Genomic DNA, 17,056 nt, shown 5'->3' with positions numbered 1-17,056 from the left:
TTAAATTTATATTCGAACAAAACTCATTATATTCGAATGAATTCCAACATATCTTAACTCACAAAGTTAAACATCTTAAAGAGCCAACGAAATTTTCACGATTTTTATATGAAGAAAAGTTATCACGCAATCCGAACTCATTAATATTATTAAGACTTTCATGGAAATTAATGTATACATATCCTGAAACATCGAATACATTTAAATCCGCATATTTGTTCGAATATTATATAAAGCGAATCCAAAGTTATTTAATGAACCAAACATTTTCTGTATTAACTTCGTACATGATAAAAGTCATTGCAGTTTTCATACAAAGTTATGTCGAAATTAATTCTGATAATCGATCTAAAGCCAAAAATTTTGTGATTTCGTATATAAAACAATATATGCCAAGTCTCGACCTCGTCTTTAAAATCGCGTTAACAAGTAGTAACGACGAATTATGTTGTAACTCTGCAACTTATAACTTATTGAATTCATTGATGTTAATTTCCGATGAATTTGTCGAAAAAATTTTTAATTATTTCATCAAGCTGAAAGAAAAAGGTATCATAAATTCATTCGATATGGATAAGCAAAAATATGCAATAAAATGTTTCATTAATACAATATTCCAATATAAAAAAATTACAATTAAATACGCTTTGGATACGTTAATAAATGAATTCAAAATTTTGGTGAATGTAAATAATTCAAAAGCGGAGGTTTACATGACTTTAATTGAATGCTTCTCCAAAAAGTTCAATATGGGGTGGTTCGACGAAAGATCGATGAAAAGAATATGTAAAGCATTGAATGTGTTGTTGAAAAATTCAATTCATATTGAATTTTTCTGTCAAAAAGTTTTCGATTTGTTGATGACGAACAAAGGATTATGGAATGAATTTGCAATCGACGATTGGCTAAAAATGGGATCAAAGCTTTTGAGAATTGAGTTGTTAAAGGTGGCAAATGGAAAAGGTTCGAAAAATAGAATTTTGATTCATGATGCAATGCAATTCATTTCAAATGTTTCATTAATTGCGGATAAACAAAAACCTAATTTGAACATATCAAATGAAGATTTGGAGAAAATAGCTGAATATTACCAAACACATATGAGCATTGAAGGAGAAACAATTTTAGTGGAAATTGTTTCTTTGATGTCAGCAAATGAAAAGTAAAATGTGTTATTTCTTTTTTATGTTTTAGTTTTTAAAATTAATCAAATCATGATTTCTTATTTTTAGAAATATAAATGAAATATATATTTATATTCAACGATTTAAATACGCTAATGTATTTTATTCATGTTTTATATATGAAACTAGATAATTCGAGTTTGATTTCAGGAATACTTTTGAGCGTGTCATTTGTCATTTGGCAAAATTTTTTGAATTTGATTGGGAGTTTTTGTGAAAATGGAAGAATTATCGGTTTGGGTTAAAAAAACCGCGACACTCACGTTCCAGATTTATGACAGAGTAAATTGAAATAAAATGGTTGTATCGTCATTGACAACTACAGAACAATACAAAATTTTGGGAACAAAACGTATCATAATCCATCAACCATATTACTAATTTATAATATACTAATAAAATTAAATTCACTATTACTTGTTATATATTATTAATTTAATGTAATGTGAAATACATTATATATTTATTATTTTGATGTAAATTCTTCATGTGGCAAAATATTTATTCACAATTTTATCTATCGTGTATTATGCTGATCGGAGTGTTATCATAAGTTCTCACAAAATTCAAAGTTTTGATGGGTTAACTTAGATTTTTCAATTCATTTAAAATCGATTTTGAATTTTGAATCAAAAATTGTTCTCTTTTACAATTTTTTGAAAAAGTTACAGGCACAAATTCTTGTGCGATCGTGCATTCATATTTCAAATTTGCAGGAAATGGATGAGGTCGTAGAAGAAAAACAATTTCATGTACGACGTTTACCATACTTCTTCTCCCATTACTTTAACCTTATCTTCATTTTATTCTGTTTACTCGTTGCATTTTTGGTAACAAAATATTCAACAGTCGGAAATATAATTTCTAATAATCGTACAGAACCTTTCACTGAAGAACCATTTTATTTTGTCCAAATGTCTGATACACATTTCACACAAAAGAGTCCATCTAATGTTGAAAAAGTTAAAAATATTTTTGGTAACGTTTCAAAAAAGATCAGACCGCCACTTGTAATTGTTGCAGGTGATATTACTGATGGTACTGATGAAGGATCTTTTATTCAAAAACATGGACCTAATCTTCAAAATTGGGTTTTGTACAATAATTCACGTTATGATTCCGGTCTAATTAAAGAAGGCAGAATTATTCTTGAATATCCAGGCAATCATGATTATTTTGGAATATCAGATGATGATTCCCCACAAAATTATTACAGACAATTTTCACTTAATTCCGATTTACGAATTTCAGGGACAAATTATTTACTTAATTCAAACGTCGGTAAACTTAATTTTATATCATTTACCGGATTACATTTCCCATATCCAACTGGACCATTTGGCTCAATACCAATTTTACTTCAATCCGATGTTGATTCTCTTCAAAAGAGCTTTATGGATAATGCAACAAATATAATAATTTCGCATTTTCCAGTTGGTTCATTATGGGGACGATCTGCATCGAATGGTGAAAGTTTCCATTCCATCATTAGTAAATCGGACATTTATTTAGCAGGACATATACATCCAAAAGAGTTTTATACTCATCATATTGAAGACACATTAACAGTAACTTCAACTTCAACATGTTATACAGATACAGTAGGAGTTATTACAGTTGAGAAAGGAGCAATTGTTTATAATGAAATTAATCCATTTGATACAAACAATATAGCGATTTCTTATCCAATTCCATTACATCAAGTTGGTAAATTCCAAGTCTTTAATGAGAACACATTTCCTGTTCGAATCATTGGCTTTTCTACAGATGAATTAAACTTAACATTAATTATTGATAGGAAAGAAATTGGTAAAATACCAATGACAAAGACAATGAAAAAGAATGTACGACTTTATTCATTAAATATTACGATTAAAGATGGGAAACATAAACTTAAAGTTACAGGTGACGTAACGAAGAAATTTGAATTTTATGTTGGAAAGAAATCTCCGATTTTCATTGAAATTATACGTAATTCGAACACGAAAGATTTCTATGTAGCACTTGGATTTGTGTTTCTAACTATTACCATATTAAAACTAATACCATTATGGATATTCTTAAAGAAGCAACTTGATGAATTTGAAGATTATATGTTTTATAATAATGATAATAATATTCCAATACTTAAGCAAATCATTTTAGGACCATTATATATATGGAATCGATTAAGGAAAGTACCGTTGTATTTATATTTATTTATATTATTTTTAGCGATTGCGACTTTATTTATCCCTTATGCTGAAACGAAAATAGAAAATTATTTGGCATTAGTTTGGTTATGGGGTTATAAAGCTGATGGCGATATATATTTCGATGCACATTCATATTTGATTATGGTGTGCTATTACTTGTTGTGGGTTTTGCCTGTGATTAATTTGTGCGGACTTTACTTCGAATCGAAAGAACATTGTTTGATGCAAAATGTGGAATTTTGTGTAAACGGTTTGGTATTGATTGTGGCAACTGTTGCGTGGGTAATCTTGTGTCTGTTCTACGGAAGTACATTTTCGGTGTTCACGTCGTATTTTACTTACGTGCAAATAGTGACGTATATAATGCTCATTGCAACATTCGTAATAAAAAGAGAGAAAAAACAAGATGAATCAACAACATCAACGGATGAAATAGAATTGCCGGATTAAATGTTTTTGTTTTGTAAATATTATTTGTAAATTGTTGTTTTTAATGAGTGAAAAAATAAATGCAGAAATTGATTTGCTTAACAAAGTCACAGTGTTCATATAAATATGTAATGACATTTCTATAGAGATTCTTTAGATTGTTGATACAATAATGTTTTTAACACAATTGAATTGGAATTCAAACATGAAGTAAGCAGAACAAAACTTTTCATTTTTAAAATTCATTTATCCAAGTTTCTTCAAATTTTTTATCGAGTCTCCCATAAAAAATTAATAATAAAGCTTTTCATGAATAGCAAAATCATATTCTATTATTAAAAAAATTTAATATTATCTTGAAAATGTATTTGATTAAAAAAAAATTAAATTAAAAAGGAACAATTTATTAGAAAAATATCTCTGTCTTCAAAAAAAAGTCAAAGAAAAAGAAATTTTAAATACAAAACAAAACACAAAACACAAAAAACAAATAATCACAAACGATAACTACTCAGGAATTGTAATTTCTTTGTCCGCAAGATATTTTCTTGTGCTTTCATCTGAATCTAAGTAAAGTAATTGACGATATCCTCTCAAAGTTATTTTTCTATATCCCTTAAATGATGATGATAATGCTAGAAATCGAATTGAATCTGCCTTAATGGACATCACATTTGAGCAAATTGGTGATGCTTCATTCATCATTTTGAAAAAAGAACACCATTCACCACATGATGCAAACTTCCAAACATTAAGTGCAAATTGGATTTCTTTGCTTTTCATCACATTGTCAGGAATTTTTGGTAGAAATGAATAGAGACCGTTAATGTCATCAACGCCGATCAAGTAAAGTATTCTATAACCGTAAAATTCACAAACGTGCTCAAAAGTGCCATAGCCCATTTGATACAAGGTTTCGAGAGATGTCATTGATTGGTTGAAATTCCCCCAATCCTTGTGCTCAATGGAAAGAACAGAATGTATTTCATATACTTCAACGCAAAATGGATCTTCAATATGTTGTACTAATAAATCTTGACGAATGCTTCGAAGCTGTTCACTTATGTATTCATAATCATTACTTTTCTCGTACTTTTTAATGCAATACTTCAAACTCTTCTTAAGAACTTCTAATGGTCGAAATTCTGATGCATCAGGTAAGGTTTCACCAGCAAGTCGGAAATAAGGCTTTTCAAGGGCTTTAGAGGTTCCAACAATTGGCTTATTCCCCTTGTTGTTAGAATCATATGGGAAGAAAATATTATTATTTTCTATCTGTGAGTTAGAAATTAAAAATTTATCAGTTTTACTTTGCTTCAATGCTTTCTTTTTAGCAGCTTTGGACAATTTCTTAGATGTTTGTGCAGGCTGTGAATTATGTGTTGATAAATTATTTTGGATTGGTAAATTAACCCATGACGAAGAAATAAGCAATGGCTTTTTGGTTGGGATTTCAATGCTTTTCTGCGCAGGGGAAAATGCTGCCAATCCAGATGAAAAAGTATTTGTTTGGGTTTTGTTAATTTTAACAGGAGCAATTGGATTATTACTCTTAGCAGGAGGCTGTTGTTTTTGAGGTTGAGGTTTTGGACTTATCTGATTTTGTATAAAATTCGAAGAAAAAGCAAGCTTGGGCTTAGGCTTTTCAACCGAAGTTACAAGTTGCTCATTGTTCCAGTTGTGCAGGTTTATCATTCCTTGGGCAGAAACAGCATTGATTTTATTAAGTAAACGTGAAGAAACCAACGCTTTTGACTGCTCAGTGTCACAATTGTGGAAGCATCGGGTAATAAATTTTTTAAGTGATTCTGGATATTTTTCCATAAAATTTACTTTTTGTAAAAATTGTACTGGAATTGCTGAATCAAATTTGGGTTTTACTGGAGTTGCTTTTTTTGTTGAAAAAATACTTGCAACAGAGGCATTTTTCGACCTTTTTGTTTTTGGAACATATGCAATTATGGGATCGAAATCCATAAATGAACGTTAAATTTGAAGACTAAACTTTTGATTTTATGAAGATTTATCGTGCATAAAAAATTGAATAAATTTAATATGACATATTTCCGGCTAAAAGTGACTAAGTCCCAAGCTAGAACAAAGTTTTTTTCTTTGATTAAAATTGTGCTGTTGTTTCATTTTCCCGAACATATCATATAAGATGAAAATTATAATTTCCCTAAGTAAATTTTTTAGTAATGCAGGAAATGGGGAAATTTATTAATATTAAATTTCTTAATTTTTCGATTTTGAAAAAGTTAAAGAACAAATTATATCCCAATTTTTTAATAAAAATATAATCTTTTTTAAATATATAAACTCGTACTTTTGCTTCATATTTATAAATATGAATTTTTTTGACCATATTTTTTAAATCTACCTATTTTCAGCAAATTTCCATTAAATGGTAACAAAGTTGATTAACCAGTACAAAACAAATGAAATTATCAGCATTATGAAGGGCAAAAGACAGAGTTCTGTAACGGTCACCAAAATATGCCAAATGGGTTTTTCCATTAAATATGGAGTCCGACTTTACAAAGGTTGAAAAAGAACGTCTGTTTGACAACCTTGATTTATTCCAGATTAATTCTTCTCAAGCTAGTACAGATTATTATGATATTAGCATTGGAATGATTAAATACACAGGTCAACAAGTAGTAATGAAAAAGTCAAAAAGCTTAAATGCACAAAAATCCCTTGTTGATGAATTCAAGGAATTATGTTCAGTTGCATATCCAACAGTTCAATCGGTTGTTGGACTTTATCTCGGAAAGAATCACGAAGAAGCAACACTTATTACACCATTTTATGAAAAAGGAACAATAAGTAACATAATTCAAGCTGGTAATACAACCAATATCAATTTTAATCTTACTTCAAAAATCATAGTAATTATTGGCATCTCATTTGGAATGCAATATCTACATCAAAAGGAAATTATTCACCGCCATCTTACAGCCAAAAATATTTATATTGGAGAACAATTTCATCCAATTATCTCAGGTTTTGCAAATTCTATGGATATATCAATTGAAGCACCAGAAATCATAAATGGAAATGAATATACAAAGGAGACTGATGTATATGCATTTGGTTTGCTTATGTATGAAATTTTTACAGGCCATCAACCATATCAAGGTTTAACACCGGATAAAATTCAAGAAAATTTAACCAATGGTGTTTTACCAGAAATGCCATTACAAATTCCACAAGCTTATGCAACAATAATTCGTGAATGTCTTTCAAAAGATCCGAATAATAGACCAACGTTTCAAACTATATCAAATAATATTATTGCTGCATATACAGATCGAAGATTTCGAGGTATTAATATAGCAATAGTTGATGAATATAAAAATTTGTTATTAGATTCAGAAATATGTCCATTAAATAATTTTGTCATACCAACGCCATTATTTTCTCAAGAAGGAGTTCCATTTCCAGAACGAAATGAAGTGAAGATTCCGATTAAAATCAATGAATTTGAAGCCGTTATTCGAAAAGCAGGAGATCGACCTATTGTATTAGTAATGCTTTTTGGACCATATCAATCAGGGAAATCGACATATTTAAAAACACTCACAGGGAATGCAGCATTTTATGCAGGGAAAGGTGTTCGGAGTCAAACGCAAGGTATTTTAATTGATGGCCCATATTATGTTTCTGATTTAATTGAAAGATTAGGTACCGATTATGTGGAACTTCAAGAAAAATGTAATTCGCTTAATGTTAATCCAGACACAGCTTTGTTCTTTATTGATTCACAAGGAATTGGTGATAAAAGATATGAAGAAGAACTTAAACCAATTTTAGATAAAGTTAATGCATTATTTACATCAATTTCTACAATTTGTCTTACGATTTGTGAATCAAATGTTGAAGTTGGAGACATACAAACTATATTAACTACAATTCGACGAGCACAACTTTCAAAAAAAATTCCATTTTCAAAAGTTTATTTTCTTGTGAAAGGGTGGAAAGATTTAGAAAATGTTTTAGATGTACCAAATCCAGATGAATATCAACATCATGTCCGGGGTTTTTCAGAGCAATGGATGAATGAGCATAACATTGCAAAGGAACTTTATGCATATGATTCATTATATCCACTTCCGCTTGGTAATAATGTAAAAAATCTCCCTGGTTATATTAACTCAGTGTATCAATCATTATATTATATGTTAGACTCGATTAAATTTATGAATTATAATCAAGACCTTTATATAAATTCTTTGAAAAATGCTATCAAAGGATTATTTTTTCCACAATATGTAAATTGGTTAGATGCAATTCTTAATTTTGAACATGATAAAATTCCAAATACTCTTAATTCAGCCCTAAAGCATTGTTGCAATTGTTGTTTACTCTTAAGTTTCGTTATTTTGGATTTTATCCATTCTGGAATTAATGGTTCCTATGATGTTGATATAATTTTAATGAACATTAAAACTATTGTAGATGTAACAACAGAATATGTATTACCTTATATTCTTGGGGAGGACAAAATTCCATTTAATGATTTTTACCAATTTTACTGGGAGATATATCGTGATTTACTTTCATATGTAAAATATCGTAACCCTGAATGGGGAAAAATTATGAAAGAAGGAAATTTCTTACAAAGTAAAAAATGGGTAATGACTGCAGGTGTAGGTTCTGTAGCATTTGCAGTTGCATTTATTCCAGTTGTTGGTACTGCTGCCTCATTATTAACTTCTTTTGGATATGTTCTTGGTATGCAGATCAAAGCTTATTTACTTAGAAGAGAACAAAAGAAAATTGTTGATACATTAGCGACAACTATATATCCATATATTTGGGAAAGAAACATTGAAGAAATAAATCCAAAAATAATCACATTAAACAAAATTCCTTCACGTATAGAAAAAGGGAATATATTATTTATATATTATGAACAACCTAATCATGATTCACATTTACTTTTCCAAGCATTAACAGGAATAAAAATTAAACAAAATGATCAAAGTAATATAAAACTTTATCACTCAATTAATGTTCCTAAATTAATGAAAAGATTTTTGCGTCATAGCGATAATGTAACAACAACACTTCCTGAAACAGTCAGCTTTTTATATGTGAAAAATGTTCAACAAAATGATATTTTAAGAATTGAAGAAATAAGAAGACAAGAATCAGAAGAAACGATATTCATTACATCAATAATTGAAGAAGAACAAATCCAAATAACACCAGAAAACACTCAATCATTAAATGTAATTTTACTTTCTGGAAGTCATTTTGAGATAAATCTGGTATCTAAAAAAGGATTTAAGAAAGAAATGTATCAAGTAAATAGGCGAATAAATGATTTAAATAATAATACACAAATAAAATATTTACCAGTTCATGCCAAGGATTATAATTTTGAAGATTATGGCCCAAGATGCATGGCTTCAATTAAATATGCATGTAGGTATTTGATGAAAGATCCAAAATTAATTTTGACAGATGAGGAAATTCAAGAATTTCAAACTAGTTTACTCAATTACGAAACAGTTATTGCTCATATAGATGCAAATACTATTTTTAACATAAGTTAGTAAACAAGATATGATTCCTTTTTTTTTTTTTTGAATCAGGTATCTAAGGTTGTAAATTTTTTCGAACAAATTCAATGAGATAAAACAAACCCTTCTTGCGTGAAGGATTTCCACCATTTTACAGAGAGTTAGAGGGAGTCTGATTTTTTTGATATGTTTTATTTATATTTTATATTTATTATAAATATATGTTGGTTAAATTATTTTGCGATTTATTCTCTATTTTATGCGCACTGATTAGAAATATCTCATCACTTTCACGGTTTTTCGAGAACGGTTCCTATCCTAATTTTCTTATGGATTTAAAATATTTTATTCATAATTAAATAACATATGATGTATTTCATTATATATATCGTTTTTTATTCCATAACCAATTCTAAATAGAGATATTTATATTTATATTTTCATTTTTTTGTATTAATAATGATCGGTACAATTAGATTTCAGTTTCTAAATCAAATAAACTATTCAAAAATGTATACGTTTGGTTAAGCTTCATTTATATGCTGGGAGTCCCCCAGTCTGGGACCCAAAGCAATCGTAAATTAACGTTAGGTTGGAATATCATAAAAAACAAGTCAATTTACTTTGAGCCTTTTGTATGAAATGATTTTAAATTATATTTAGTTCAATAAAGCATAATTTTTTAGTTCATATTTAAATTATTCAAAAATTATTATTATTATTTGTTAACCTTATTTGCAGCCAAGGTGGATTCAATCTTATAGCAGAAGGTAGATTGGATTATGGATCAGGCAAAGGTTATACACCTGACATGGGATAACATGAAGAATATTAATAATCATTAAAAAACGCACAAAAATACAATACAAATGAGGTCAAATTCAAAGATGGCACAAGTAAAAATTTATCATAGTCAGCTGCATTAAAAGTTATGATGAAAGGTGATCAAATAATCGAAAAATATGAAACAGAGGAATATGAACCTGCTGGAATAGATCAAGACAAGAAAGAACGACTTATTTTCGTTAATATTATGTCAATCAATGATTTCGAAGGTAACATTTAATCTAATCCCGAATTTATCTATGATTATTATGTTCTTATCTTTGGTACATGTTTTGCAGGATATTCAATCACAACTACTACAGCCACCGAACATATCGCTAAATATATAATTTCACATGATTTTTATATGAATAGTCAAGAAACAGGGATATTCCCAATACGCGAATTTGGCATCTACTCATCACTAGTTGATCAAATCATATAATGGCGGACTTATTCGCATAACACATTATTTATGGCACTTTCAAAGAGAAGGACTATTAACAAACTATCTGAGAATGCGGATGTGAAGTACACTTTTCCCTGAAACACTAATGTGGAAGAAGCTCTTCTCAAATGATTTGAAAAATACATAGATTTTATTTTCATTTTTTATTTTTACATTTAGTTTTAGATATTCTATTTGTTTATTAAAAACTGCAAATCTAAACTTCAGATGATTTTTCACTACTTTCACTTATGGTTTTGTAATTGTTCTTCTTTCTTCGAACAACAAGAACAATAACAACAGCAACAACAGCAATTACGACAATAGCAACAGGAACAGCTATAGCCACTGCTGTATTGGTGTTACCTTTGGAGTCATTTCCATTTGATTTCATTTCTTCATTTTTCGCAATTGCTTCTTGTAATATTTGATTAAATTCTTGTTCTGTTTGGGCATTGTTTAATTTATCAATATATTCTTGTTGTAAATCGCCTAAATATTCCAACTTTTCAATATCTTGTTTTACTGATTCTTTTTCATTTGATTTTATTTCTTCATTTTGTGATTGCGCTTTTGCAACAATTTCATTTAATTCTTCTAGTGAGTTTGCATTTGAAACTTGTGCAGTATAATTTACTTTATTTTCTTCTTCTAAAAACTTAAAATCATTAATTTTATTCTTTGCTAATGTTTTTTGTGTTTCTTCATTTTTATTTGATGCAGATTCTGCAGTTGCAACAATTTCATTTAATTCTTCTTGTGAGTTTGCATTTGAAACTTGTGCAGTATAATTTACTTTATTTTCTTCTTCTAAAAACTTAAAATCATTAATTTTATTCTTTGCTAATGTTTTTTGTGTTTCTTCATTTTTATTTGATGCAGATTCTGCAGTTGCAACAATTTCATTTAATTCTTCTTGTGAGTTTGCATTTGAAACTTGTGCAGTATAATTTACTTTATTTTCTTCTTCTAAAAACTTAAAATCATTAATTTTATTCTTTGCTAATGTTTTTTGTGTTTCTTCATTTTTATTTGATGCAGATTCTGCAGTTGCAACAATTTCATTTAATTCTTCTTGTGAGTTTGCATTTGAAATTTGTGTAGTATAATTTGCTTTATTTTCTTCTTCTAAAAACTTAAAATCATCAATTTTATTCTTTGCTAATGTTTTTTGTGCTTCTTCATTTTTATTTGATTCAGATTGTGCTTTTACAACAATTTCATTTAATTCTTCTAGTGAGTTTGCATTTGAAACTTGTGCAGTATAATTTACTTTATTTTCTTCTTCTAAAAATATTAAATTATTAATTTTATTCTTTGCTAATGTTTTTTGTGTTTCTTCATTTTTATTTGATTCAGATTGTGCTTTTACAACAATTTCATTTAATTCTTCTTGTGAGTTTGCATTTGAAATTTTTTCAGCATAATTTGCTTTATTTTCTTCACCTAAAAACTTCAAATTATTAATTTTGCTTGATGCTTCAACTTTAAAATCTTTAAGGAATTTATCTAAATCAGAAAATGCCTTTTTGCCAATTAATTGAATTGATCCCAATTTATCTTTGCAATTTTCGTATGTAAGTTTCTCTACATTATAAAATGCATAAGCACCAATTGTCGTAACACCTTCTTCAATCTTAATATCATTAATATCATCAAAGAAATTCTTCCAAGGAACAAGTGTTTCGTTTTCAAAATCACGCATTGGTCCATTTCCTTTAATAGTAAGAAGCCCTTTTTTCAATGTCCATTTAAGATTTGATCCAATTCTACCAGAATCTGTTGCTTCTATTTGATATAATATTGGCTTATCTTTAGGTTCATTCCAAGGATACCTTCTATACTCATAATCAACATCAGTAATTGGGTAACCCCAATCTAATTCACCATCATCATAAGTATAATGAGTCCTATGATACTCTGCATTGATTCCCCTTAAGAACAATCCTTCAAGAGTTGAAGTGCTGTCGAATGCATACCAATCTTCGCCAAGATGTACCCAATTCCATGCATGTGCACTTGTCGTAACTCCTAGAACAGTAAAACCTTCAACACCTGCGCGATTGAAGAAGAGAGTTGATAGAGCAGAATAGCCTCGACATACAGTTCTATGTTGGAATAGAGCACTATATACTGAATTTCCGTATTGAGGAACATGGCCATATACAACGTTGTCATGCATCCACCACCAAATAACAACTAATCTTTCGTAATCTGTGTGTAGATCATTCTCAGGACCATATCCTGTAAAATTACCAGTTGCAAACATTTTATCAACTTCTTGCCGAGAACGACGTTCTTCATCTTGACTGGTCAAGAAATGTGATGTAGATTTAAGGTTAACTGTGATGTAACCTTTATATGGATTAAGATCATGATTTTCATTGAGCCACTGAACATAAGTTGTCAACCCATTAATAGATGCATTTAAATAGCTAGCATATGGAATGTCAATTTGCCTTGCGAATTTTCTTACATCATAATATGCTTTTGCTAAATATTGTTCCCAGAAATCTCCGATTCCATTTAATTCCACATCCACAGGAAGGCCTGTTATTTTATGATGTTCTTCACGAGTCATAACGAGAGTAATTGGTACGGTATATCTCCATGAAACCGTGGCTCTTATGAGCAGTTCTAGAACTTCATCATACCTATCATTTGTATAGTTTAGAATGAGAAGATCTTCTATTTTTTCGCTGCCTAAGATGTCTGCTGACCATAAATATTCAGTTGTATAATTAAGATTTATAACAGCATTAGCATGTGTTGGTAAAATTATAGATGCGAATATTATCATTAGAATTCTCGTAATCATAGTAATACAGCAAATATCAGAATGATATAAATTTGTACGCTATTGATTGAATTGTTGTAAAAACATTGATTTCAAATTCTGAGATATGGTTTGAATAAAATTGCTGAGGTTTTTGTAAGAATTTTGTTGAAATGTTTGTTATTCAACAGTTACTGGAACCAGAGTATTCAAAAAGTCGTTTCATCAAAAAGATTTTTCATATGCGAGGTTTTTATATTATCTTATATAACATATTCTATGATATCATTCAAAAGTGGATTCAAGTAAATTCAGTACGGATTTACACTTTATATTTTATGCTGGAACCAGAGTATTCAAAAAGTTGATAAGATCCTTTAACGTATAATTTCAGTGAAAAAGTCAACCCTGTCTCAGAAATCAGAAAAAATTTCCTGATTGGCTACAGATCTCATTTTTTTAGATATCAAATAAATAAACATATTTATAGAAATGCTATAAAAAACCCCATTTTCTAGAAGACAGAATTTTGATATCTATTATCATTATCGAAATAATTGCAAAATAATTATTCTGACTTTTCAATTTTAACAGAAAGTCAATAATTCTTCTATAAAAATTTGATTATTTTTAATATGCAAAATCATATATAATGGAATATATAAAACTCATAAAATTATGTGTGTAAACCAATTTTATATGATGATATATTTATTTTATTTTTAATTGTCAAATCTTTAAATAAAAGTTTTTGTGTTATAAAGATATAAGAATATTATCTACTGTTATCATTAATCTTTGCTATATATTTTTTAAGGATTAATATAATGAAAACAACGAGATAATTATATTCTATTTGATGTCAAACGACCGTTTAGAGAATAGGAACCGTTTTTGGTGTTGTTGGCTTTCGAATGATTATTTTTGATTTAAAAAGTTACGAAGCAATTGAAGTTTATTACCATTTTAAATGATAATATTCTTGAATTTGGTATATAAATCTAAATAAAACAAAAAATCTAATATTACTATTTTAAATTATTCATCATATTTCAATTTGTAAAAATTCCTTCTAAGAATTATCGGGAAATGATGGATTTTATAAAAAGAAACTTTTTTTGCTTTTTTTTTAATTTCCGATAATGTATTTTTAGAAAAATTTAATTCAAATAATAAACAAATTACAAGAAAAGTAAATGATAAAATATATTAAAAAAAATCGAGTCATTATAGACTGTTCGGAAATTCTTTTGTTTTCGGAAAAGAACTATTTTCCCAAAAGGCAGTATTTTTCTGAAATCAAAAGCTTTTCGGGAAATATATTATTTTCCTAAACAAGCTTATAACTTTTTTCTTATTCATAAATTTTTTTAATCATTTACATTACCATAGCGTTGATCAAGTCAATTGGCAACAGGAAGCCTTCGAAGCACATTTTCACCACCAAAATGAACGCAGTGCACTTCATCGAGTGATTCTTCGACTGTACAAATGTTCACTTCTTTGTCTTTTTCTAATGGAATGATACAACGAATCACTGCTATAATTCGTATTGGGTGTTCGTCATTTAAACATTGCAAATATTATTCTAATAATATAGGGGGCGCAAAAAGTTCTGAAACCACCTTTTTTTGATGAATAAAAAAGGTATTTATCACTCATACATATTTATTGAAAGAAGTGGTCATCTTGATTCTTAATCACCTATAAAGTCTTTTTATCTTTGATACAAACATAGTTAAAGCTCTCCGAAAGTGGCAATTCCAAATATACAAATAATTTCATTTTTTAAATCATATTATGTGTTTTTCTCCATACCCTTTCAATTTTTTTTACCATTCCAAAGAATTAAATATTGTACTATCTTAAATCTAATGACTGATATAGGTAAGAATTTCTTTTAAGGCTTTTCTCTTTAGATATTTTTTTAATATAAATGATACAGTAAAACCTATACTTTTATCTTTTTAGCATTAATCCATTTATATATATATATATATTCCGATAGCATATGGAAAGATCTTTCTTCTACGATATTTTTTTACAACAAAGTATTTATAAAAATTTTCTTTTTTTATATTATATGATTCTTCTATTTCTGGTTCAATATATTTTATGGATAAAAATGACTATTCATTAAAAACTACCATGAATTTATTTATTTTATTGAAATTAGGCATTTTGCCACACAAAAAATCATAGTAAATTAAGCTATCTAAAAAAAATTTCTATAATATTATTTAGAACTTGTAAAAGAGAGACCAAAAAAGAAAAGTTTTTGTTTTTGTAAATTAATTGATACCATATTCTTTGTCGAAAATTATCTTTGATGTCATTTTTGAGTTCCAACTCTATCATTCCATTTAAAAATCAAAAAAGTGACGATTTTGAGTGGGGAGAAAAAATTCAATCACTTATATTTCAACAAGTGAACAAAATTTTTTAAAAATAATAAAATGCACATAGAGTTCATTCATTATAGTTTTTATTTATATATCATTTATTTTTCTTGATCAAGAGGATGTCGAGAAAATGGGGTCAGGACTTTTTGCACCCCCTATATCTCATATTCTCTTTCGGTGCTCCTTTTTGCGCTGCTACTTCAAGAGCATGTTTTAAGTCGCTATGATTCAGCGCATGTAACACAGCTTCTGTCGCAAAGTCGCTTTTACATGCAATGTTTACATATGTTGTATCAACATCTTCGTTACCTGTTGGAATAGCAGCGATTGCTGTTTGGTGGATAATGTGTCATTTGGAAACTTACGAAGAAGTTTTGCTGCTTTGTTGACATAATTAGTGGTTAGACAGAAATTCCGACAGTATAACTCTGGTTGCCTTTTCATATTATTTACCATTGAAATGATTTGAGTTTGTTTTGTTATAAGGTAATTAACATGTTTAATAGTTCCCAACAAACAATTGCATATGCATAAACATCAATTTTGTTATCATATCCTCATTCTGTATTCATGAGTTCAGGTGTGTGGAGTACATCATCATTATTTGCATGAAGTGAAAATCCAAAAACTGCAGATGATGTCGATAATATACTAAGTTTACGTTGAAATGATTGATGTTTTTTTGGACAATTGTTTGAATTTGAGCTTATAAATGCCCGATTCAAGAGAGATAACGCAAATTTTAAGAGGATAATTAGGAATAATTACTGATATCTTTTTTGCTAATAATATGATGTTTGGTTAATTTTAAAGTGTATATTTACTATTACGTTATGATAATTATCAATTGGTAAATTTAAATATACACATAAAGATCATAACTAAATAAAAAGATGAACATTCGATTGCATAGTGGAAAAACTTGTTTTTTGTTATCTAACTTGTTGATTTTCGTTTTAAATGTTGCTTTGCTAAAACTTTTTCAAACTTTTCGAATGTTGGCTTGGTACATGTTTCTGATGTATGTCCAAACTCACCACAATTAAAACAAAAAGATCCATCTTTCCATGTATGCGTTTCTGTAATTATTGGATTTTTTGAAGGCATATATAACCCATATTCATCTTCTACCCAATCGCTTGGTGCAAGCTTTATTGCCTTTTGAATATTTTTTTCAATTTCATTTTTCATTTGTTGAATTGATGGAATTGCATTGGGACATTTTTCTGAAGTATGTCCAATTTGACCACACCGAGAACATGATTC

The 17,056-nt window shown here is 28.5% G+C and overlaps 3 protein-coding genes across 3 annotated transcripts; 1 reads left to right on the top strand and 2 right to left on the bottom strand.

The window, feature by feature from the left end:
- Positions 1–4,315: 4,315 nt before the first annotated feature.
- Positions 4,316–5,503, bottom strand: GO595_010583 (SAC3/GANP family protein; the record flags this gene model as incomplete). Its single annotated transcript, XM_067913277.1, has 1 exon — positions 4,316–5,503. One exon carries the CDS (start codon positions 5,501–5,503, stop codon positions 4,316–4,318), a length of 1,188 nt encoding a protein of 395 aa, XP_067769321.1.
- An 827-nt stretch (positions 5,504–6,330) lies between these two features.
- On the top strand, positions 6,331–10,159 carry GO595_010582 (megakaryocyte-associated tyrosine-protein kinase; the record flags this gene model as incomplete). Its single annotated transcript, XM_067913276.1, has 2 exons — positions 6,331–8,689; positions 10,131–10,159. 2 exons carry the CDS (start codon positions 6,331–6,333, stop codon positions 10,157–10,159), a joined length of 2,388 nt encoding a protein of 795 aa, XP_067769320.1.
- Positions 10,160–10,829: 670 nt separating this feature from the next.
- Positions 10,830–13,412, bottom strand: GO595_010581 (leucine-rich repeat protein; the record flags this gene model as incomplete). Its single annotated transcript, XM_067913275.1, has 1 exon — positions 10,830–13,412. One exon carries the CDS (start codon positions 13,410–13,412, stop codon positions 10,830–10,832), a length of 2,583 nt encoding a protein of 860 aa, XP_067769319.1.
- Positions 13,413–17,056: the final 3,644 nt, after the last annotated feature.

The sequence above is a fragment of the Histomonas meleagridis genome, assembly GCF_020186115.1.
Source record: "Histomonas meleagridis strain 2922-C6/04-10x chromosome Unknown scaffold_61, whole genome shotgun sequence".
Classification (NCBI taxonomy): Eukaryota; Parabasalia; order Tritrichomonadida; family Dientamoebidae; genus Histomonas; species Histomonas meleagridis.
This window is presented reverse-complemented; position numbering and strand designations above follow the sequence as displayed.